A 25,116-nucleotide genomic window follows, 5' to 3' on the forward strand; every position below is an offset into this window, starting at 1 on the left:
GAACAATACTGCTACTTATTAAAAATAGCAGTAACTTTTTTATTGTTTGTTTTTTCTTTAAAAACTTTTGAGATACAATTTGACATACAATAAACTGCATATATTTAGAGTGTACAATTTGATTTTTTTTCTTATTAATAATGTATATATGGCAATCCCAATCTCCCAATTCATTCCCCCTCAAACCCCCCCCCCCCGCTTTCTCCACTTGATGTCCATATGTTTGTTCTCTACATCTGCGTCTCTAAAAATAGCAGTAACTTTTAATTTGTTATACCAGGGAATTTATGGCAGCATCTTTTTTTTTTTTTCCCTGCACCACACAGCTTGTGGGGTCTTAGTTCCCCCACCAGGGATCAAATCTGCACCCTCGGCAATGAAAGTGCAAAGTCTTAACCAACTGGACCACCAGGGAATTCCCAATAAGCATCTTTTAAGACTGACAGCCTAATATAATCTCTTCTGAAACCAGAATAAATGATTAAATCCTCAATCTATCTTTCTCAAGACTCCTGATGTGATTTTTCAAAATTCATTATAAACTTCTCCTAAGTATAAATTTTGTATTCATACTTTCACCATTTTACAAAACTTATATCATGACATGTTTCTATAGCTTACAGGTCCTATCAGCAGTGTCTTAAACAAAAAGCAAACCTGAAGTCTTTGAAATCATGAAAGATAGTCTATAGAAGTCAGTAACAACTAAACAGAAAATAAATATCACTGTGTTAAGTAATATCAAATGAACAGTGAGAACATGATCTCCTGGGTCAAAAAACATGTTTAAAAACAGTAATAAATTATTTTGTTAGCTAACTACCCCCTAATTACTTATCACCTTTACAAAAACTAAGTTATACCGAACATAATTCATAGGGCAAAAGAAACCCCAAAACTTACTATTTGACATAAGCACTTGTGCTCATTGACCAGTTTTTCCAGAGACAGACATTCAATCACATCAGCTTCTCCTAAAGCCCCTTCCTTATCTTGTTTATTTGCCAACCTAGAGAGACGTAAATGAAGTAGTTTTATAGCAAATATATAATCAAACAGCCACTTAGACATTTTGACCATGATCTTATTCCAAAGTTTTAACCCTACTGATTACAGAAAATACTGATTTTAGAGAGTAGTATACGATTAATTTCATAATTTTTCCTTTATTGTCGCTAAAATAAGTTTGTAAGAATTGACCTATAAAAGGGAAATCAGGTAAAGAGAAGTGTCAAGAAAACAAGCAATAGGTCAATAGGCCACCAAAAAAAGTAGAAACAGAAAAAGAAGTGGACTAGTTTTCACAGCACTCAGCCATCAGTTCCAACTTTCACATAATTATACCCTTCTCTTCTTAAAATACACTGCATCATGATACAAAGGCTCTTATCCCATGTCCTGTTCTTCTTAGAATACAAACTGTATCATGTTTTAAATACCCAAATATTCTTTCAGAGCTTGTATTATTTGAGCTCACCTGTATTTCCAGTGTGTGAATGTGACCACATAAATGTGCAATTACTGGAGAAGTGAGGCCACTTTTACCTAATTTATTTAGCATAGCAATGTGCATAGAAAACTTTAGACTCAATTAGGAACAAACTGGGGAACAACAAATTAAAAAAAACAAAATAAGTTATGAGGAAAAATAATAGGAATTATCACAAAATACCACTATTTGTCTATCAGGTGGCAGAGGTCAAGAAGTTGAATAAAACACTCTCTTGGCCAGGGTTTGATATATGTTTCAGGCAAATATATACTATTTAATAAATATATAGAATAATAAATATAATGAACCCTATCACCTGTCTTTAAAAATTATCAGTTTTATACCATTCTTGCTCATCTCTGTATCTTCTCCTTTCCCCATTAGTCATATCACTTCACCCCATAATTTGAAAATTAAAAAATATTACAAGACTATCACACCTAAGTTCCAAAAAACAATTAATATTCCTCAATAACTTTTTACAAGCTTTATGTCCAAATTCAGATCTAAGCCAGATACACATTACAATTTATTCTTTTAAGTGTTTTTGAATCAATATCTCCCCCAACGCCAACACCTGCCACTCCTGCAACACTACAACCAACATCTCTTTTTCTGCCATGACATCTGTCTGTAAAACAAAAGTCATTTTCCTACAGAATCTCCCACGGTTAGGATATTGCTGACATCTTCCTTATGAAGTCATTTAACATACATACCCTGTACTTCCTATATCTAGCAGTTAAATATACAGGTCATTTCAAGTTGAAATCTTTTGGCAAGCATATTTCACAAATGGTGCTAGCACTTAGGAGGCATATATCTGATTGTACCACTTTCAGTGATGGTTAAATGGATCCATGGATTCAGGCTGGAGTCAGACTGATTCGTCCAGAATAAAATTCTTCATAAACCTTTCATCTAATGGTTTTAGCAACCATTAATGACCTGTGTTTAACACCATTACTATATGAGTTTATAAAATTATGACTTTTTTAGCTCTGTATTCCATCTGCATTAACTAGCTGAATTTTTGCTAAAAAGTAAGTTTTCATCAACTACTTGGTGATTCATTTAAATACAATTCAGAGAAGAGTCAAGACAAATATTTTATCCTTTGCCTTCATTTCCTAATTTAATAATAATAATTAACCTCCAAAGGTGATCAAGCTGCTGTCTTTGGTTTGTGGGGGATATCATTATGAGCTCATGGATTTTTAAAATATATTTGATGTTTCAATGGATTATAGTTACTGTTCTTTTTGAGGCTTAAAGTTACCCATTTTGGGTCAGTGTCAATCCCTTTTGTGTTGGCTCCTGTGTTCTTTTGGTGCAACTCCAACAAGTCTTTGCTGGTTTCTTTGCTTTTATGTAAGAAACAATGACCCAGACCTGGACTCATCCATTTCCCTAAGGAGTCCTGTCTCCTTCTAGTATGAACTGGTATTTTAAAGACCACAACCTGGGCACTCTGGACATTTACCACTATTGACTTTCCATTGCTTCTAGACCATTTTAGTGGACAAAGCTAGGAAAAATAGAGATTTTAAGAAAGAAAAAAATTAAATCATGAGGTCACACTAATTTTTCCATTTTAAATCAAATATTACCAAATTTTTACTTAGCTTCTTAATTTGTATCTCTTTTTCCTTATGCTGAAAACTATAGTTTCTAATAATGTCATCAACTATTTGCTGTCTCCTATAATATATGAGTTTCAACAGAATACCAACATTATTACTAAAAATAACACTACTAAAGGCACATTAAGATCCCTTTGTGGTTATTCTTGTCTATAAGATATATCCCACCCCCCCCAAAAAATAAAAAATAAATTAATTAATTAAATAAAATAAAAAAACCTAAGAAGAAAGAAGGCAGTATCCACAAAAAAAAAAAAAAAAAAAAAAAAAAGATATATCCCACAAGGATGCAGTTAAAATGTTGGTGTTAAAATTACTTGAAATAATCCTTCTCTGTGTGACTATGCCACCACCTAGATATATAACTAGGTTCATTTATTTCAGGCTGCTTTTGTTTTTTAAAGATAGTTTTACTTTTTATGTCAAGATTTAATTTTTAAAGCACTTGTATGGTTCCAAATTCAAACTATAAAAACAAACTGAAATCAAAAAAAATTATTTTCCCTCTAAATCTCCTTTCCACTATTATCCCTAATCTCCTACAGGTAACCATTTTCATTAGTTTTCTTTTTTCTTTATTGATTTTTATTATATTATTTTTTAATTGAAGTATAGTTGATTTACAATGTTTCAGGTGTACAGCAAAGTGATTTGGTTATACGAGGATAAGTCAAAAATTATCTGCACTCTGGCTATATTAAAACATCTGTTGGCTGCACTGTCTTATCAGAGCTTTCCATTCAAGGCTACTGTCTCCCCAGTCACTGCTGAGCAGGTGTGAACGTGTTACATCAGTTCACCTGTAACTGCAGTGTGAGCAAAAATGGATGCCCCACTTGTGATTTGCATGAAAGAGCAGCATGCAGTGATTCACTTTTTGTGGTCTGAGGGTGTGCATGTCCGCACACTTCTGCCCACACAGTTGACACTCTGCAAAAACTTCATTTTGAGGTATTAAAGCATTCTCCCTGTGGTCCTGATCTTGCTCCATCAGACTTTCACCTGTTTGGTCCCCTGAAAGCAGCCCTATGAGGACAAAGATTCACTTCTGATGAAGAAGTGAAGACAGAGGTGCGTTCGTGTCTCGCAGCTCAGCCTAAAACATTTTTAAATGAGGGAATACAAAAGCTCATTGACAGATGTACAAAGTGTATTCAAAACCAAGGATTGGGACATTTGTAGAGACATGGATGGACCTAGATACTGTCATACACAGCGAAGTGAGTCAGAAAGAGAAAAATATCGTATATTAACATATATGCAGAATATAGAAAAATGGTACAAATCATTTGCAAGGCAGAAATAGAGACACAGATGTAGAGAACAAACATATGGACACTAACTGGGGAAGGCAGAAATAGAGACATAGATGTAGAGAACAAACATATGGACACCAACTGGGGAAAGCAGGGGTGGGGTGGGGTGTTTGGGGTGGAATGAGTTGGGAGATTGGGATTGCCATATATACATTACTAATAAGAAAAAAATCAAATTGTACACTTAAATATATGCAGTTTATTGTATGTCAATTGTATCCCAATAAAAGTTCTTTAAAAAAAAAAGCAAGGAGATTATGTTGCAAAATGATGTATTTGTCTTTTCTAAAAGTTAATTAAAATAAACTCCACAGCCAGAGTGCAGATAATTTTTGACTCACTCTGGTACTTTTCAGATTCTTTTCCATTATAGTTTATTACAAGATACTGAATACAGTTCCCTGTGCTATATCCCTGTCCTTCTGTTTTATCTATTTTATATATAGTAGTGTGTATGTTAATCCCAAATTCCCCATTTATCCCTCCCCCCCTTCCCCTTGGCAACCATAAGTTTGTTTTCTATATTTCTGTTTTGTAAATAAGCTCATTTATATGTTATTGTTTTTTAGATTCCACATATAAGTGATATCATATATTTGTCTTTCTCTGACTTACTTCACTTAGTATGATAATTTTTAGGTCCATCCATGTTGCTGCAAATGGCATTATTTCATTCTTTTTTTTATGGCTGAGTAATATTCCATTGTACACATGTACCACATCTTCTTCATCCATTCATCTCTCGATGGGCATTTAAGTTGCTTCCATGTCATGGCTATTACAAATAGTGCTGCTATGAACATAGGAGTGCACGTACCTTTTTAAATTAGAGTTTTCAGTCTTTTCTGGATGTACACCCAGAAGTCGGATTGCTGGATCATATGGTAGTTCTATTTTTTGTTTTTTTAATTTTTTTTTCATTTTTTATTTTATTTATTAATTTGGCTGTATTGGGTCTTTGAGGCTGGGCACAGGCTTTCTCTAGCTGTGGTGCGTGGGCTTCTCACTGCAGTGGCTTCTCTTGTTGTGGAGCACAGGCTCTAGGCACGTGGGCTTCAGCAGTTGTAGCACGTGGGCTCAGTAGTTGTGGCTCAAGGGCTGGGATCTTCCCGGATCAGGGATCTAACTCGTGTCTCCTGCACTGGCAGGTGGATTCTTAACCACTGTGCCACCAGGGAAGTCCCTATTTTTAGTTTTTTAAGGAACCTCCATATTGTTCTCCATAGTGGCTGCACCAATTCACATCCACCAACAGTATGGGGGGGGGGGTTCCCTTTCATTAGTTTTTAATTCATTCTCCCACTGTTTTTTTTGTTTTTTTTAATAATATAAACATGTACATGGGGGAAATGGTATTTTAAAGACCATAATTTGGGCACTATGGATATTCACTACTATTGGCTGGTTACAGGGTGTTTATGTGTGTGTGTCTATCTCTACCCTCCCTTCCTTCCTCAAAAGTTAGCATACTATATACACTTTTGTGCAACACCATGCTTTTTCAAAAAACAGTAAATCCTAAAATTACTCTGCAGCCGCAGATACAGAAATCTTCTTTATTACCATATTCTTTATCAGTGAGCAGAATGTTCATTATATGGATGCTTCGTCGTTTATTCAGCCACTGAAGAACTACACTGAAGTACTTATGGGTTGATCCCAATGTTTTGCTCTTACAAAGAGGGCTGTGAGGAATATAGTGTGTGAAGGTGTTATTTTCTACTTTGGGAACACACTCCAGGAAGTGGGACTACTAAACCGAAGAATAAATACAAATGTTATTTTGATGGATATTATAGCAATGTCTCACTTTCAAATCATAACAACTCAGAGAAAAAGAGAGTGTAAGAAAATTTAGCTGTGCAAGAGAAATTTCACTTCTGATTTTTCCTACAAATATTTCACTCTGGTAAAAATTAATTTTAAATTGTTATATTGATATAATAAACAGCGTAACATATAGTGCTGCACAATTTTAATTTTTTGATATTGAAAACAATGAAACAAAATAAAAATAGCAGGCATACTAAAAAGAAAGGTAATGTGGTAGGTTTAAAGACATGAACTCTTTTCTAGCTGTTGTATTTCTGATATTTGGTAATTTTCTTAGTTAAGCCCTTGGAATTCCCTAAAATAAAATGGAATTCAATCATTTTAAAGTAAACTGAAAAAAAGCCTTTATCCAAGGTTCTTTCCATTCCTATTTACTCCAAATTCCATACATTTAGCAAGTTTTCATACCTAAAGAAAACAAAGTAATCTTTGTTTAATTACGAACCCCCTCTTTTGTGAGTAATATATTTTATACATAATATAAGACTAGAACTACAGAGCCTGTGCCAAGTATTCCATTGCAGGCAGTTTAACAAGGATTTCCTGTTACCAACTAGCTCAAATGAAAACAATCTTCCTTTAATCTAAAGAATAGGCAGCTAACAGGCAGAACCGGATTCTCCAGGTGTGAGGTAAGCAATTTGTTTTTCTCGTTTGATATTAACAGCAAAAGGACACCTTTAACTTATTTGACTTCATTATGTGGCTTTCAATTAAGTTAACTAAATGAAAACCATACAGAAATTATCCTGTGAACTATAAGACAGAGACTTAAAGTTTGAATAAAACGTTACAGATGATACTCAGTTTTTCTCTCACAGGCAGGACTCCAACTGCTCAGGTGGAAAAGCAACAAAAGGAACAAGACAAAGGTAAACAAACCACTCTTTTTTGTACTTTTTAATGTGAGACATCCAGAGACTGAAATTTGTGACATTTAAAAAGAGCTCAACAGATAATTAAAGTTACCTGTTTTGCTCAGATTTGGACCAGGGTACAGGCAGCTGATCTGCTTATATACAGTACTGATATGCTGAATGAGATTTGAGTTTAGAGTTCCTAGATATAGACCACTATAAACAAAATCAACTTTTTATTTTAAATCCTTTAAAAAAACTATCTTTTCATTTTGGAAACACTAGAAAATCAGATCCTATAAAAAACAAACAAAATTCTTTCTTCCATGAACAGACTATATAAATTAGTCATACTGTGCTTCCTTCAGAGAACACTTTTCCATTTAATTCTGAAAGGAAGTCTATGCCCAATTTGACACATATGTATGTTTAAAAATTTAAGATAATTTTCCACAAGGCCTTAATTAATTTCTTCACTGTTGTTTCCCAGAATCTTTTAAAATTAATTTGAGGAAATTAAAAAATAATCTTGCTGTAAAAGGACTACTGTAAAATACCAAAGTAGTCAATTTAAGTATTCAATTTTTAAATGTTTCAGCTAGTGTACTGAAAGTACTTAAATTACAAAATTTAATATCAATATTATATTTGATTTGATAATTAAAAAATTTAAATCAATATTTAAATGCAACATACATAGATAGGTCTGATACTTTCAAAATTAAACAATGTATAAAGGCTTAACCAAAACATGTTTTATTTTTTGATATTTCCTCAAAGTTATTTACAATTGTTATGTTAGATTTTAATATATAACCCATTTCAAATCAAAATAATTATTATTAATAAATGTTTTAAGGGTAAACTTGAAAGTTGGCTATATAATACCTAGAACACATTATATTTGTGGCTACGTAGTTTTAAATTTAATATAAAAATAATTTTATATATGTACAGCTTACTTTAATCAGATAAGTGAGAGTTCAAAATTACATGAGTCAATATTTAAACAGAAATGGTCTTATTGTTACATTAAATGAGTTAATTTAACAACTAACTTATACTAAATAAAAAGTGGAATTTAAAAAGCACTGAAAGGCTGCATTACAAAAAAAGTCTGATAATTTAAACTTAGGTAGTATGTATACAATTTGCAATAATTTTTTTTTAGTTTGTTTTCTTCATTTAAGTAGCCAAAGAGGTGAATATTCCAACAACAGCTCCTTTCACCTTGAACTAGAGAAATGTTGCAAGATGTCTTCACGTACAAAAGCAAAATAATATTCCATTTTACGTTAAATAAAAACTGCTTACATTTCTTAAAATATTTAATCAATATAGTAACTATAAAAAGAAATGTCTTAGTTTAAAAATATATAAATCTATAAGGTATCTATCGCAGGGCATAATTCTTAAAGCACTAGATAATTTTTATTCGTATTTCTGTTCCTGGAAATGTTCCCTGTCTGTGATAGAGTGGAGAAACTTTTATTTGAGTCATACAAGTTTCCTTTTGTATTTCCCAGAACAAATTGTCAAACTTGATCACTATATTTATAAATTAGTGTTCTTTCTTTTTGCAAATATCACATTTAAGCTCAAAGATATAGTCAGTTATTAACAGTATAATTCAAAACTGTATATCAAAGCAAGTTAAACATACTGAAAGATGCCTCATATTTGGACAGAACTCTTCTGATATTAAGAAAATAAATTTAAGATACAGAAAAGACTGCACAAAGTGGTAGTATCATCAATTTCACTTACCTAAGCAATTAAATGAGCTCACAACTATGCGCTTAATATTTCATGCCTTTGAACTCTGCCTTTTCCAACTTTTAAATTCTAATATGTTTAGATATTTCACCTTGCTTATATTATAATTTATGAAGATACAAGATTAAACAATTAAATTGGAAACAGTTATACATGTAGTTATGAGTATGCCACTACTGGAAAATGCAATTTATATATAGCATGTAAGTGTACCTGAACACCTATATTAAGTCAATTTCTTCACAGAGGAATATAGGGATTTAGGGAACATTCTGAATTATGTTAACTTTATAAAGATCATCACCTATGAGTTTAAGTAAAGATACACATATACAGAAATTCCTCCTCTTGCTAGAAACATAGAGAAGTATTTGATATAATCTTAAGAAGGAAAAAAAGACAAATTTCTAAACTACATCATTACATTTGAAGTAAGGAAGGGAAATTTCCAGGTGCCAGAAGTGAAGAGGGAACACACGCTTAGCCAAGGTGGAGAGTAGGAATTAAAGCTAACTCCATGGGCTACAAGAAGAAAACATTTTTATCTTAGAGGCTGGGGTTTAGAGTTTCTGCATAATTGGGAACTAAAACTGAGTTTCCTATATGAAGCAGTGAACCAGAAAAAATAGAACATAGCCTGTACACAGAAACAGGAAAGTCTCTGTTGGCTTGTCCAGGAGTACAGCAGGGAGTGAGGTATTCACTCAGGATACAAAATCACTACAGAAAAATCAGGCCCATATTTATACTACCGGGGCTACAGAAATCACTACAGAAAGATCAGGCCCATACCGTCGGCCCTCTGTATCTGCAGGTTCCACAACCATAGATTCAACCAACCTCAGATGGAAAATATTCAGGAAAAAAACCAGAAAGTTCCAAAAATGCAAAACTTGAAATTTCCACGCACCAGCAACTATTGACATAGCATTTACATTTTATTTACAGCCATTTATATACCATGTACATTGTATTAGGTATTATAAGTAATCTAGAGATGATTTAAAGTATACTTTTAAAGTACATAAAAATATACAGGAGGATGTACATAAGCTACATGCAAATACTGCACCATTTTACATGAGACCTAAGCATCTGTGGATTTTGGTATCTGTGGGGGTCCTGAAACCAATTCTCCACACATATAGAGGGACGACTAACTGTATTTATACTGCCTGGGCTATGATGGGCAAACTCCATGGGGCCCTAGTAGTGACAACCAAACCACAAAAGTGGGGTTAAGAACTTATCCATAATGCAGGGCACTCAGGGTATTCTTGTATGATTCTCCACTGAAGATTTCTGCTAACTAAGTTGATTAAATACACTTGCCCATCACTATGAAAAACAGTTGTTGGCCACAATAAACAAAGGAATTATTTCTAAGAAACCAGAAATAACCTAAAAATGTAAAAGGATCTTGAACATAAATATAGTTTAAATGTTCAGAAGAAATGAAGACATACACCAAGATGAACACAGTATGAACTTTACAATGGATTTTATATAAACATCATTTACTATAATATGCATGCCATGATATATAGCACTGAAAGAAAATCTGAGTATGTTTCTCCTTTAATATCAGTAACATATAGAGATCTATAGGGAAAAAAAAGAGGTTCAGAATATTTACTTTCTTTTTGCTAGCAAATGTATTAAGATTAATGAATATAAAATACATATCAATATATTTGAAAGAGTTCTTTAAAGTATCTTTTATTCAAATATGAAAGTGTGGTATTCCTTCAGGAAACTGTTATTCCAATAACACAGAAACCCAGGATAAGACCACCTTTATAAGGGAGAGTCAAATATCTTCATTTCCAAAATCAGTGACTTTGCAAAAGTATATTGTGTTAGAATATCAATTTGAAATATTCTATTTCTTAAAAAATGTTAAACTATGATGCTTCAGGAAAAGGCTTTTGATGGCATTGTTCATTTATTTGTAATCAAAATGAAAAAAAGAAAGACCTAACTAGCCGTAAGTATATTAGAAGGGGTCATTTTGGAATTTGTTCCAAGCTATGCAACCAAAGACAAAGTTAGAGACACTGCAATTCTTGAGAACTGTGAAATTTAAAATTTGTTAGGCCACTTAGCATTAGATAAGACTTAATTCTCACAAATAAAAAAATCAAAATCTGTTTTGTTTTGATACCTTCCTAATTTCTCATTTGAGCCTCCAATACTGTCACTCTTTTTCCCATATTATGAGGAACACAAGTCAACTAAAAAAAAAAAATAGTCCAACAAACATCATATCTATTATATATACTGTAGTTGTAAGAATTCAGAGTAACAGGTTAGTACATGAATAGGGAACAGAAATCTGTGTACATAAAGGTGAATGCAGTACACCTCACTTCCTATCTGTCTTATCTCATTCTATGACTATGAGGTACAGCAGAAGAAAACACAAGAATCCCAGTATCTATATGGTGCCAAGGATAGGATTCAAAATTTTTTAGATTTTCCGTGACACAGGTCAATGAGATCAGAACTAATTCTTTTTTTGTTTTTCTTTTCTTTCTTTTTTTTTTTGGGGGGGGGGTGCCCAGCCCACACCACATGGCATGAGGGATCTTAGTTCCCTGACCAGGGATGGAACCCATGCCCCCTGCAGTGGAAGTGCCAGGGAAGTCCCTGAACGAATTCATTTTCTTTTTCTAAATTTTAAAGTGTTTAATTTGGTCTGGTTATACAAAAAGTCCCAATACTGCTGGCTAACATAATTCTAACATGCTATATTACCTCCTGCAAGAACTTTTTTCTTTTAAACATAGCATTTATATTAACAATATAATGCAATATTTGATACAGATCAGCTTCACTGGTAGCATATTTCACTAGGATAATCTATTTCTATTCACTATGAAATAGAGAAAAATAACAGATCTGCAATCAAGTAGACTTACGTCTGAATATAGGCTCTGCCACTTTTTAGCTGTGTGACCTCAGGAAAGTCACTTTACCTTTCAGATACTAAGAAAATTAGAGGAGTAGGTAAGAAAATCAACATCCAAATAATGGGAATTTCAAAGAAAAGAATACAAAAAAAATGGAGAAGATGAAGTTCTTTTAAAAGTTAAGATCCCCTCCAAAAGAAACCATAAGTATATGAATTTCCAAATTGGAAACAGCCACTAAATGTCTAGCAAATACATGCAGAAAGATGTTCCTAGGTCACATTATTGCAAAATTTCAAAACATGAAGAATAAAGAGAAAAGGGAAAGAATTTAATGGAAGGAAATTAAAAAAAAACAACACATCTTATACAAAATAGGAATCAGATGGCAGATTTCTCACGGGTAACAAAGAAAGTTTAAAGAAAACACAGAAAAATTTTCAAAATTCTAAGGGAATACAATTTCCAAGTAAGAACTGTATCTGCAGAAAATATATCATTCAGATATAAGGACAGAATAAAAACATTTTCAGAAATGCAAGTTATCACCACACCGATGTTTTAAAAGGAAGCTATGATATGCCCTCAAATCAAGGGGATAAACCAAAAATAGAGATTAGGAACCAGGAATAAGAAGAAGAAAATACACAGAAGGAGAGAAAAATCCCAACACAACAGCTGTGTGGTAACTCACGTCATGCTAGAGGGTTGCAAGAAAGAAGCCTCAAAAGATAAAATAATAAAATGAAATAAAAGAAAAGGAATATCTACCGTATATACATTAAGAGAATATTTTCAGTTCAAAAGAAGAATTTTAGCATGAATTAGTGATACATATGTACAAAATGAAGCAACTGAAAAACTTAGGTAACTAATAATTTCAAGAAAAATTTAAACGTTACAAGGTTCTTAATGTGTGCAGTGGTTACGTGGGTCCATTGACTTTGTGAAAAATCATCAAATTATACACTTTCTGTATATGTGTAAATTCTTCAATGAAAAGCTTTCTTAAGAGAAAGAGGGAGGGAGGAAGGAAGGAGGGAAGAAAGAAGAGAAGGAAAAAAAGGAAAAAAAGAAAAAGCTTATGGCTATACCAAGAGCAACATGACATCCACTTTAAACACTCTGCAGAGGAATTTATTTTCGGCATTAATATGGTAATACCAGGGGGAGCATACAGATAAGGAAGTGATTAAACACTAAACCAAACAATGAACAGTACTGAGCTACTCAAGATATATCATTAAGCTAACCAACTTTAGTAATTACCTCCCTCTATACTGAAAAGATTAGTCTTTACCAGAAGCATATAATAAATCATGGGTGGTAATTCTGCTTTCTCGAAGTTATCACATGAGAGAAAGTTTCTACAATCACTTCCCAATGTTTTTAGGTGTTTTTAAAAATCTGTACCAGCATAATCATCAAATATTTATAAAATACTGAATACAAAAGAGCAAACAAATGACCCCAACTTTACATAACATATACATTCTAGGACATTTATATTATACATCTTAAAATGAAAAAAGCACTGGTCTAGCAGCCAGGAAGTTTGCATTATTATACCAGTTCTATTACCAACAAGCTCTGGGTAAAACATTTAACTTTTCTGATTTTCAATTTTCCCATAAGAAAAACGAGAAATTGATTAGTTAACCTCTAAGGATTATTTTTGGAATCAAATTACAACATTCAATAGATGTGGAAGAAACCAGGTTCACCTCTCCTTTGGAAAATGGGTGAGGTCTACATATCAATACCATCCTCCTTCAGTTGGTCGAGGAGTTGTAAAGGAAAGTGACATGCATCATTTCAGGGCTATAGCATTTTAATATCAGTGAGAGACTCTCCAGTACTTCCAACTGCCCTACCAACCTACCACATCCAGAAAGCTGGAGCTTGGGTCTCTGCGAGACCAAGATGGGAACCAGAGCCTCTGCTAACCCAACATGGACATGAAATGTGAACGAGAAATACATCTGTGTGGTTGCAGCCCACCAAGATTTGGTGTCTGGATATTACTGTGGCATAACCAGGCATATCTTGACTGATAAAATGGGACCAGGCAGACCTGGTGTACCCCCCAAAAAAAAAATTAAAAAAAAAAAAAAAAAAAAAAAAATGGGACCAGGCAGAGTTTTTCATAAACTGAATATTTAAAACTCACAAGAAATTCCAACCTAAATTAGTTTATAAAGCTAAAAATCTTTACAATTTATCTTTTAAAATCTGAAATTTATATTAAGGATTATATTAGGTTAATTACAATTAACTATAAATAACAATTATATGAAATTATATATACTTATAAATTAACTTGTTTATTATAATTTGAAAGGTGGGAAAAATATTAAAAATGATAATATCAAATTTTCTGCACATTTAATTGGTTGCTCTAGTACTGAAATCTTTCTCAATTAAAATCACTTTGTTTTCACTTTAATAAAGGACTTAAAAAATAGTATGCTCACATACTATTAAATATATTTCCTCTATTTTGCTTATTTCCTGCTTGTGAGGACAAAGGCCAGTAAATGTCAGTACATTCCTAGAAGATATGCTTAACACATGGATCAATATCTACTAAGTGTTTTATATTGTTCTACTTTCCTAACACCCAAAGTCTGCAGTCTGTATTGCCATCTTCTCATAGTCCTCCTTGACTAATCTTTTCACAAATTTTCCAGGTTTAATATTATAGCTTATTATTTTTTCCCACATATCTTAGTAAACCACTAGATTTGCTTAGTTCTGTTCCTAAGGTAGAGATATTACTCCTTGCAAGTAAGGTAGAATACAGACAATGGAAAGGTGGGGTGACAGAGGAAATGAAACCCTTTCCCTACTCTTCTGTCTTTTATTTGCATAAATTGTACAGACAAACTTTTTTTTACTTTTAATGTAGCAAATCCGTGGTAAAATAAAAGACTGCAAGCTATTTGAATTAAATATTTAGATAATTTAAAATAAACAGCAGAAAACTATAAGTGCACTACAGGCAACAAAAACCTGCTGTTAAATGTTTCTAACCAGTACTTAAAATGCTCAGCAATACAGGTACACAGCAAACATCTCGAGTAAACTCTGAATATCTATAAAAGACTTTTTCCATCAAAAAAACAGATTTCAAGGTCTTATCCTTTGTGATCTGGCTTCTTTCCTAACCTCTTCACTTACCTAATTGTCTCTTCTCAGAACTTATCTGAACTGATCTCTACAGATCATCTGACACCATTGAAAAAGGCTTTATAGCATACTAAAGAGCGAGTCCTTTGAACTAGACTGCCTGAATTTGAATCCCAACTCTACCACGAACTGATATCTTGGTTAAGTTACTTAAGATCAGGTCTTAACATCATTGTCTATAAAACAGAGAACATGGTAGTACTTAATTCAGAGTTCTTAAAAGAACAATACAATACACCTGGAACAGTGCCTGTCACATATTAAGAACTCAAGAAAATATGAACTATAAAGAGCTCAATATCAGAACCTGAATAAATGAGACCTGTCGAGGTTCTGGGAATACCACAATGAATAAAGATCCTTGCCCTCATGGAGCTTATATTTGGAGAAGACAGCACACAATAAAGTAAGATAAGTAAAATAGAGTGAAAAGTATTATGAAGAAAACTAAAGCTGGGAAGGGTGGTTGCAGTTCTAGATAGGGTTACCAAGCACAGCCTTACTGAGAGGTTTGTAATTTCAGTAAGATTTAAAGGAGCTGGGGGAATAAGACAGCACTACACAGGGAAGAGCATTCGAAACAGAGAAGACAGCAAGTGTCAAAGCCCTAAGGCAGGATCCTGCCAGGTCTGTGTGAGGAATAACCAGGAACATAGGGTGGTAGAAGCAAAGGGAGTGGGGAGCAGTAGGAGGCACGGTCAGAGGGGCAAAATCATATCGGACCTTGTAGGCTCTGGCTTTTCCTCTGAGAGACCATGCTGAAGGAGGGCTTTAGGCATAGGAATGAAATGATATGACTTACATTTTAATCCTGGTTTCTGTGTTAAGAAAAGACCAAAGGAGCAAAGGAGACGAGGATACAAAGGAAGAAACAAGGAGACCATGTAGGAGACTACTGCAATAAACCAGGTGAGAAAGGATGGTGACTTGAACCAGGGAGGTGGCTCCCAATGTACTCTGGAAAAGGGATTGAGAAGATTTGCTGTTAGTTTCAATACAAGGTGGTGGGGAGGGGAGGTGTGCGGACAACACACAAAACAGAGTAGTCAAGTAATTAAGAATGACTCCAAAGTTTTTGGCCTGGTGACTTGGAAGAAGACTGGAAGAAGAGACTAGAAGTGGTGCTGCTTACTGAGGTGGAGCAGCAGTTTAGGAGTTGGGAGAATGATCAGGAACTTATTTGAGACACAGACATTCAAATGGAGCTGTTGAGCAGACAGGTGTTATGAGAACAGTCTAGACTTGAGATATAGCTTTGAGTCATCAGTTAACAGACAGCATTTAATGCTGTGAGACTGAAAAAGAATGGTGGATAAAAAGAGGACTGTATGGGGAAGCATTCTGGTATTCAGAGGTAGGAAAGACAAGAAGAAACCATGGAGGAGAAAATGATGAAGAAAGAGCCAAAGAGGCAAGAGGAAAGCCAGGAGAAACGCTTAAAAGCGTTTCAAGAAGTAATGGTGGTTAACTGCTGCTGAAGGGTTAAAGTCCTATTGCTTCTACCTCCAAAATATATCCCAAATGGTTCCCATGTATTCCATCTAGTTTCCATCCACATCTCTCCTCTCCTGAAGGTCATCAGGAAACTATTCTCTATACTGTGGTTTTTTAAAAAACATAAATCTTATGTCAATACCCTATTTATCCTTTCACTGCATCTAGAATAAAATCTAAATTCCTTACTTTGACCCACAAGGCCCTTTGTGATCTGATCCCTGACTACCATCCTGACTTCATTCCTCCAATGCTCATATTAATTTCTATTTACATAGGCATTAATTTTGTTCTTAAAACATACCAGTTCTACTCACTGCCCTGGCACCCCATCTCCAATACTCAGGATACACTTTCTTGGCTCTTCATCTTTTCAACATTCAGGTCTTACACTCATACAGCTCCTTAGAGAGGCCTTGCCTAATTGATCTATCAAGATCTAAAATTATCTCATTTATCTGTTTAATTGTATATTGTCCATCTCCCCTCAGATAGTAACTGCTCAAGGACAGGTATTATTGAATACACGCTATAGCATTTAAAACTTTGCATATAGTAAGTGTCAAAAATTATTTGACAGAATGTTAGTTCTTTAAAATCAAAGGAATATTATCACAATATTAGTTTAACTTTTTATGTAATACAGGTATCATTTCTACACTATCCTTGACTGGATCATCATTCACGAACATCTGGAACATCTCTAGTTATGGCAAGGTTTTTATCTCATGAAGCAGTTCATTCCAGCTTCAGACAGCTCTGCTTGTGAGAAAAGTCTTCTTTACACCAGATCAAACCTCACTCCGTGTAATTTCCACCTACTGCCCTTTGGAGTTATGCCAGGTAAATCTAATCCCTCTTATACATACAGACCTACAGATTTTAGAAAACAGTTGTAGATATTCCCTACACCTTCTCTTTTTCAGAGCAAATATGTCCATTTCTTTCAACAACCCTCCATATACTATGGTCTTCCAATCTCATCCTTTCCATGACAGTTTGGAAATTCCCAATTTATGAATTTTCACCTCATACTTAACATAGTTCCTCTCCCATTTGCTTTAACTAGCATAGAGTCAGTGGAATAAATATCTCTCTTCGTCAATCTAGACATCATACTATTCTTCATGAAAGCATAATAACTATTCTGATATTCTGAGTAAAGTTCAAAATTAACTAAAATCTCCAGTGATTTTCATAAGCACTGCTATGAATTCAAGGGTCTTCCATTTTACACATGAAAAGGTGTTTTCTAAACAACTAGGTGCAATACTTTACATCTATCCAGTTAAATATATTTTTGTTATTTTAGTATAGTGTTCTATGCTATTTTAATTTTCAAATCCCAATTCTGTACGTACTTCAACATACTAAAGAGCTCTCCACATTTTACACCATCAGAATGTTTGATAAGTATGCCTTCTGACATCCAAATAACTGATAAAAATATTTGCATAAACATATCAAACATTGAGTTCCATAGCATAACAGCATAACATTAGAGACTTTTTTCTCTAGTTGAAACTGATATTACGCATGGTTCAATGAGCTACTTGTAACTCCCTAACAGCTTCTTCTCATCCACAAAAATATCATGAAAGGCATTTTAAATGCCTTTCTAAACTCAAGATGTGCTGTGAAAAGAAAGTATTTTATTAACAAGAATTTCTTTTTATTCACTTCATTATATATATATATACATGCATACAATTATACATGTGTATGTATATCACTATATATAATTTTGTACATCAAATTGATTCCATGGAAAACTACCAACACAGGATACAATAAGTGTCAATATTTTTAGTGTCCCCCAAATAAGATTTTATATAGTCTCATGTTTGTAAAAATATCACTTATTATGAATCGATACAAATTTTTTTCTAAGACAGTCTGGATCTTTGCAAAGGAATGCTAATGATGAGAAATCAGCATGATCAAACCAAAGATCTATGTATATGCAATGGATAAGAAAACAAAGCTATGTCAAAGAATGTGTTAGTCAATCCAGAAGCCTGAGAAATTTTAAGATAATTTCAACATTATCTATACTGCTTAAAGCTCTCATATGGAATCTGCCCTCTCACTATATTGGTTTTAGATGAACTACACATATTTAGCAAAATAAGTATTTTTTAACATTACATACATCAAATTAACTGGGAACTGTATCGTTAGTAATAAGGACACATTCAGAGAGACCTTTTAATCCTAAAAAGATATGGTCAAATCTTCCATTCTAAGACATACCTTCCTAAATCAAGAAAAATCCATTCTGTGGCAGTATCATGACACTGAAGAACTTATTTGGGGGCAATTATTTCTCTATCACTGCTTACTCAGCTACTTTACTCCACTGTATGGTACTCATAGAAGCCCTGCATTGTGTAAAGTAATTTACCAAATATTTTACATTACTTTTCCTATTTCAGTGATCTTTCTGAGGAAATTCTTATAGGTTTTTCTAAATTTTAATCATCTTTTCAGAAAACTAGGAGGATTTTTCCTGAGAGACAGACATTAGCTGTGTGAAGCCAACTGCTGTTGGGGGGAAATACCAAATGTTTCTTTGTTCAACACAATCATCTTTGCTTTTAGGAGGAAAGGGAAGATGAAAGACCGACTTCAAGAACTAAAGCAACGAACAAAGGAAATTGAGCTCTCTAGAGACAAGGATGTGTCAACTACAGAAGCAGAGGAACAAGGGCTGTTTCTGCAGCAAGCTGTTATTTATGAAAGAGAGCCTGTAGCTGAGAGACACCTACATGAGATACAAAAACTACAGGAGAGTATTAACAATTTGACAGATGATGTTCAAAAATTTGGGCAGCAGCAGAAAAGTCTGGTGGCTTCAATGAGAAGGTTTAGTCTACTTAAGAGAGAGTCTAGCATTACGAAAGAGATAAAAATCCAAGCAGAACACATTAATAGAGGTTTGGATGATTTAGTAAAAGAAGTTAAAAAGTCAGAGGATGAAAATGGCCCATCATCAGTGGTCACAAGGATACTCAAATCTCAGCATGCTGCAATGGTTCGCCATTTTCAGCAAACTATGTTTATATACAATGACACAATAGCAGCAAAGCAAGAGAAGTGCAGGACATTTATTTTCCGTCAGCTTGAAGTTGCTGGAAAAGAAATGCCAGAAGAAGAAGTAAATGATATGCTTCATCAAGGAAAATGGGAAGTTTTTAATGAAAGCTTACTTACAGAAACCAGTATCACTAAAGCACAACTCTCAGAGATAGAACAGAGACACAAAGAACTTGTTAATTTGGAGAACCAAATAAAGGATTTAAGGGACCTTTTCATTCAGGTATTTCTTTTAGTAGAGGAGCAGGGAGAAAGCATCAACAATATTGAAGTGATAGTGAATGGCACAAAAGAGTATGTTAACACTACTAAAGAAAAATTTGGACTAGCTGTAAAATACAAAAAAAGAAATCCTTGCAGGGTATTATGTTGCTGGTGTTGTCCATGCTGTAGCTCAAAATAAAGAAGCTATTTTAGAAACTTCTGCAGCTTTAGAATGAAGGATGTGCCATAATTTAGTGTCTTGTATCATTTTTCTTCATTTCCTAGAGCCATTCACATGCTTTCATCACTGTTATAATTTTCCCCTTTCGCTCTTACCCACTAGAATTACAGAAATTTTTAAAGCTAGTGACATAAAACAAGTCTTCATTTATTAAACTAAAAATAGTATGCTAGCTTTAAACTCATGGGTTGACTACTGAAAATGAGATAAATGATCTTAAGTTTCTAGACTGGTATCGAGCTCTATTACATATTTTTGTAACTTCCAATGCCTTAACAAGATGAATGTCAATAAGTCACAAGTACTTAATGCTTTAGGTTCATTTAAGAGCATTTTGGTTGTTAAAAATTGTATAAAACAAGACTTCAAGGGGTGCTATATTAAATCAAAATCAAACCAGAAGCTGTATCAAATCTTTCATGTTCAGATAGGTCAGTTAACTCAGTGGTCAACAAATCCTAGGAAAACCAAACTAGGTACTTAATGAAGAGTCTAGTTGGTAACTAACTTAAGGCCTAAAAAGCTAAGTTAAGGCACTGTTTTCCTGAACGTGGGTCCATTCAGGACACTGTATTACAGATTAAGAGGCTTGGCAAATAAAGTAAAAAATAAAAGGCAAGTGTATTCTTGGAAGTTTCTCCATCACTTTATTGTGAAGCCAGGCACAAGTCTACGGGCTAGAGATACAGTCTGAACTGCATGGGGACAGAGTTTTGGAACTAACATTCTAGTTGAGAAAGCCTATAACAAATACAAATATTAGACAATGTTAAGTTCCTGGCAGAGATTTTAAACAAGGATGATAAGACAGAGATTGTCAGAGTGGCTCCTTTTGATTGCGTGTCAATATAGGCCCCTCTAAAAGGCAATATAAATGAAGATCTGAGTGATGAGGACAAGGGAAGCATATATTCCACGCATATGAAACCAACAGTACAAAAACGCTGAGGAGAGTATAACTTACTCTGTTCACAGAAGAATGAGCAATATAGCTGCATCACAGTGGGAAAAGAGCAGTGAGGCGAGAGATGAGGTTAAAAAAGGTCAGCAGGGGGTAGACGTAAAGCTCTGTAAGTCTGAAGTTTACAGCAAGTGTAATGAATGCAAAGCTGTTTTGGGCCTGGGAATAATGTTATACAATTTATATTTGAGAAAAATCATCCTGTCTACTGTATGGAGAATGGATTAGAATGGATTTGGGACAGGTGAGTAGAGGAACAAGCACATAGGTATAGACAACAATTAGAAAGCTAATGCAATGGTCCCACTTAAGAGATGCTGAAGGCTTGGGCTAGGATGGGAATGGAGGTGGTGATGGTGGTAGCAGCAGTACTGACAACTTAAGGCTGATAAAGAAGATACTTGCTATGTCCCAGCATTGTTCTAATAATTTTACAATTTTACCGACAAGCACACTGAAGTGCAAGGTTAAATAACCTGACTCAGGTAACAGACACTGTACACAGAGAACTGGGATTTGAACCTAGGCAATCTGATTTCAGAACCAGTTCTTAACTACTACATACCATGTTGTAGTGATGGAAAATTAGACTAAAATGTGATAGATTTAAGAGGTAGACTCTATATGATACTGATTAGATTATGATACCATTTAGTGAGATAGGAAAGGACAGAGATGAAGGTTTCAAAACCAGGGGTGAGAAGGAAATCAAGAAATTCTATTTTGGCCAGTAGAATCTGAGATGACCATAAAATGTGTAAGTGGAGGTTTCTACGATATTAGTTACATCAGCAGGAACTCTTGGGAGATGTCAAAGCTATAGATTTGGTTCATCTGAGTAAATAAACAGTATTTAAGGTCTCAAAAGTATCTAGATGCAAAAAACTGGAAATCCAGAAGAGAGCCTGGGATATTCTAAAATTTAGACTTAAAGCAGAGGAGGAGTTAACAAAGAAGACTAAAAAGAAACCATCAATGAAGGAGGAGAAAAGCCAAGCAAAGTATGCTGCAATGCAAAAGTGTTTAAAGAAAAACAAAGCTGAGGAAACAGTTTCAGGTAAAATAAGAACAGCAAAGTGACTGGATTTGGCAACATGAAGATAATTTGTTGACTCAAAAAAGAGCAGTTTCAAGAGTTGTAGCAATGGAAGCACAAATGGAGTATTTTGAGGAAAGAATGTGATATAAATAAGTACAGAATCCACTACAGACAATTCTTTCCAGTATTTTGAATAGAATACTATCAAAAGGAGTCAACAGATGCAGAGACATATAGAGTCAGAGGATTCCACAATACTTAAAGAAACATGAGAGCACATTCTGCAGATGAAAATGATCCAGAGAAACTTGATATAAGAAAGGGAAGGGGCTTCCTAGGTGGCGCAGTGGTTAAGAATCCACCTGCCAATGCAGGGGACATAGGTTCGATCCCAGCTCCAGGAAGATCCCACATGCCGCGGAGCATCTAAGCCCGTGTGCCACAGCTATTGAGCCTGCGCTTTAGAGCCCATGAGCCACAACTACAGAGCCCATGTGCTGCAACTACTGAAGCCCACACGCTGGAGCCCGTGCTCCGCAACAAGAGAAGCCATGGCAATGAGGAGCCTGTGCACCACAATGAAGAGTAGCCCCTACTCACCGCAACTAAAGAAAGCCAGTGCACAGCAAAAAAGACCCAACACAGCCAATTAAAGTAAATAAATTTTTTTTAAAAAGGGAAGGAATAATGTATTATACAATAGTGGAAAGGGGTGGAATCTGGAGTAAAAATGGAGAAGTTGACCTTGGACAGGAGCAGAAACACTTATTCCATATTATAGGAGGGAAGACAAGGTTAGGAATAAAAGCAGATAATTGTGCAAATTTTGGTGGTGAGAAAATGAGAGAATTCTTATGTGAACAGGAATATGAGTATATATGTATATACATATCCCTCCTAACACTATAATTTTTAACTTATAAAATATAAAGAAATTGAAGAGTTTTCTAGTGTGTCGGTTACAAGCATTACTGGACAAAAAGATGTTCCCCATAGGCCAGCTTCAAATGTTTAAGGAACATTACAAAAGAGATAAATTTAAAACTAGTGATAAATTCCCCAACTAATCAGGTGGTGAGAGATATTTCTTCTGTCCCTTCTAAAGTTGTGCTATATCCGATTATGTAGTGCCTACTGATACTTGTTTATAATTGTTCTTAAATTGTTTATCATGAAAACTGAGAATATCAAGTACTATTTAATATTTATTAGCATAATTATATCCAGATGGGTTCGGAAAAGTAATTTTCTAGTAGCATTTATATCTGAACATACTGCTTTTAAAGCAAGACTTAGTCACAGAAAGATTCATAGCAGAGCAATATATTACATACAATTTTCACTGTTATAGTTCAAAAGCACCCTAACCTACGCAACGAAAACAACATATTTAACTAACTAGCTGATGAACATTTCATTCACACACAATAGGCACTAAAAGTAGCCATTTTTTCCTTAAAATTACTACCTTAAAGGAAAAATTCTTAACCATTGGAGGCACACTATTAGGAATCTACCAGTTCAGAAAGTATGCAATAATAAAAATAATAAAAATTACTTTGAGCACTTGGGTTCATATTCTTACCCACTAAGCCATGTCATTTTCTGTAATCAAAAGCTTCATGTAGCCTGAATTCACATAAGACACTTTAAAATTGGCTCTTCTAATTCATCTCTACCTAGACATGGCATATCATCAACAATTACTATTCATATCCACCATCACATGCAGAGAACACTAGTAAAGCACTGCACTAGATGCTTTAAATACATTATTTTAGAGTTCACATGACAACACAAATATAAAAATCCTTATTTATAAGTGGAGACATAGAAGCTCAGGAAGATTAAGTAACGCACTCAAGGCCTGGCTGACTCCAAAGCCCATGCTTTCCCATAAACCACCAGATCCAATTTTTGCTGTGCATCAACGGGATCTGGAGAACCTGTGGGAAAAAACAGAAGCATCCTTGGCCCCACCCTAAAAAATATAGCAGGTCTGATCTGATGCTGATACAGGTGATCCCTAGATAACATCTTACTGCCTAACAACACTGTCAGCAGGTTTTTTTCTTCGTTATTTTGTTTTACAAGAATGTGTTGGGACAGGGGAGGGAAAGGATGGGAACCTCTACAGGCTCTCTGTGCATAAATTACCTAGGAAGTCAACAATCTGAGAAGCTTTACTGTAAACTACAGCTGCTACTAGTGAAGCTGGATGCCATTAGAGACAAAACGAAGCCCTCAGTAAGGAAATGTAGAGGTGAGTTATCAGTATGTATAACTAAGTAAAGTTGACAAAGATGACAGTTTGGTTAAGTTTGGACTGATAAAAAAGAAATCTTGAGCCAATGGGCCCTATAAATAAAGTGAGTAGGGGTTTCAGATGGTAAAAATAGTAAATTAAGGGACTCACCACTATAACTAAGGATCCAGTGTTTAAGTGACATAGGTAGTCCATACTTCCATACTTATGGGTTTCCAGAATTCTGAAAAGGGCCCAGGTTCTCCTATTTCTTACTGAAAGGTCTAACTTTAGTAAACATTCATTTGACTCAAGTTCTAAGGACAGCACAGTATTAGGATAATCCATAATCTAATTAACTTCTCTTGGGCACTTATAAGAAAGAATATGACTCAAAGAAACTTGCAAACTAACAGTCTTCTGTAATACTGTCTGGAAGAAAGGTGAGTCAAGTAGGCACGTAGAGGTTGGAGACAAAAATCCCATACCGAAAAATATCAATAATAAAACCCTGCTTATTATTTCTCCTAATATAAAAACTCACTGCTATTTTTTTAATCTCTCTTGCCATTAAATCCTTTAGGTATTTGATGAGAGCTAGAATCTGCTCCAAGAAAAATGCACACACACTCAGAATTGTGTATGTGATTTCAGAGGGCCCTGGGAAGCCACCCATGGTGCAAAGACCTCCAGGTCAAAATACTCTTTTTTACTGAGATGTTCATAACATCTAGTCGGATCACATATGAGATAATATATTTTCTTCCCTGAGTGAAACTCCTATATATTTAACACTTTTGTTGTGAAGCATCTAATTT

The 25,116-nt window shown here is 34.4% G+C and overlaps 2 protein-coding genes across 4 annotated transcripts in view; one reads left to right on the forward strand and one right to left on the reverse strand.

Moving 5' to 3' along the window:
- Positions 1 to 25,116, reverse strand: part of ARL13B (ADP ribosylation factor like GTPase 13B) — a 70,800-nt gene that overhangs the window by 20,092 nt on the left and 25,592 nt on the right. For both annotated transcript variants that reach the window (XM_057696952.1, XM_057696953.1), the window contains exon 4: positions 904 to 1,009. In XM_057696952.1, the coding sequence (XP_057552935.1) occupies positions 904 to 1,009 (106 nt within the window). The remainder of the gene's footprint in view (positions 1 to 903; positions 1,010 to 25,116) is intronic.
- On the forward strand, positions 6,866 to 20,027 carry STX19 (syntaxin 19). 2 transcript variants are annotated; one of them, XM_057696954.1, is made up of 5 exons: positions 6,866 to 6,916; positions 7,106 to 7,156; positions 15,847 to 15,927; positions 17,159 to 17,355; positions 19,114 to 20,027. In XM_057696954.1, the coding sequence occupies exon 5, from the start codon at positions 19,127 to 19,129 to the stop codon at positions 20,009 to 20,011; it is 885 nt and encodes a 294-aa protein (XP_057552937.1). In that variant the 5' UTR covers positions 6,866 to 6,916; positions 7,106 to 7,156; positions 15,847 to 15,927; positions 17,159 to 17,355; positions 19,114 to 19,126; the 3' UTR covers positions 20,012 to 20,027. The 2 variants fall into 2 exon arrangements, with proteins under 2 accessions (XP_057552937.1, XP_057552938.1); XM_057696955.1 differs by lacking the exons at positions 6,866 to 6,916; positions 17,159 to 17,355 and having other exon boundaries at positions 6,931 to 7,156.

Source organism: Hippopotamus amphibius, chromosome 10, assembly GCF_030028045.1.
Source record: "Hippopotamus amphibius kiboko isolate mHipAmp2 chromosome 10, mHipAmp2.hap2, whole genome shotgun sequence".
In the NCBI taxonomy this organism is placed as follows: Eukaryota; Metazoa; Chordata; class Mammalia; order Artiodactyla; family Hippopotamidae; genus Hippopotamus; species Hippopotamus amphibius.

Coding starts and splice junctions, on each gene's coding strand:
- STX19 (XM_057696954.1), top strand. CDS start 19,127: ATGAAAGACCGACTTCAAGAACTAAAGCAACGAACAAAGGAAATTGAG.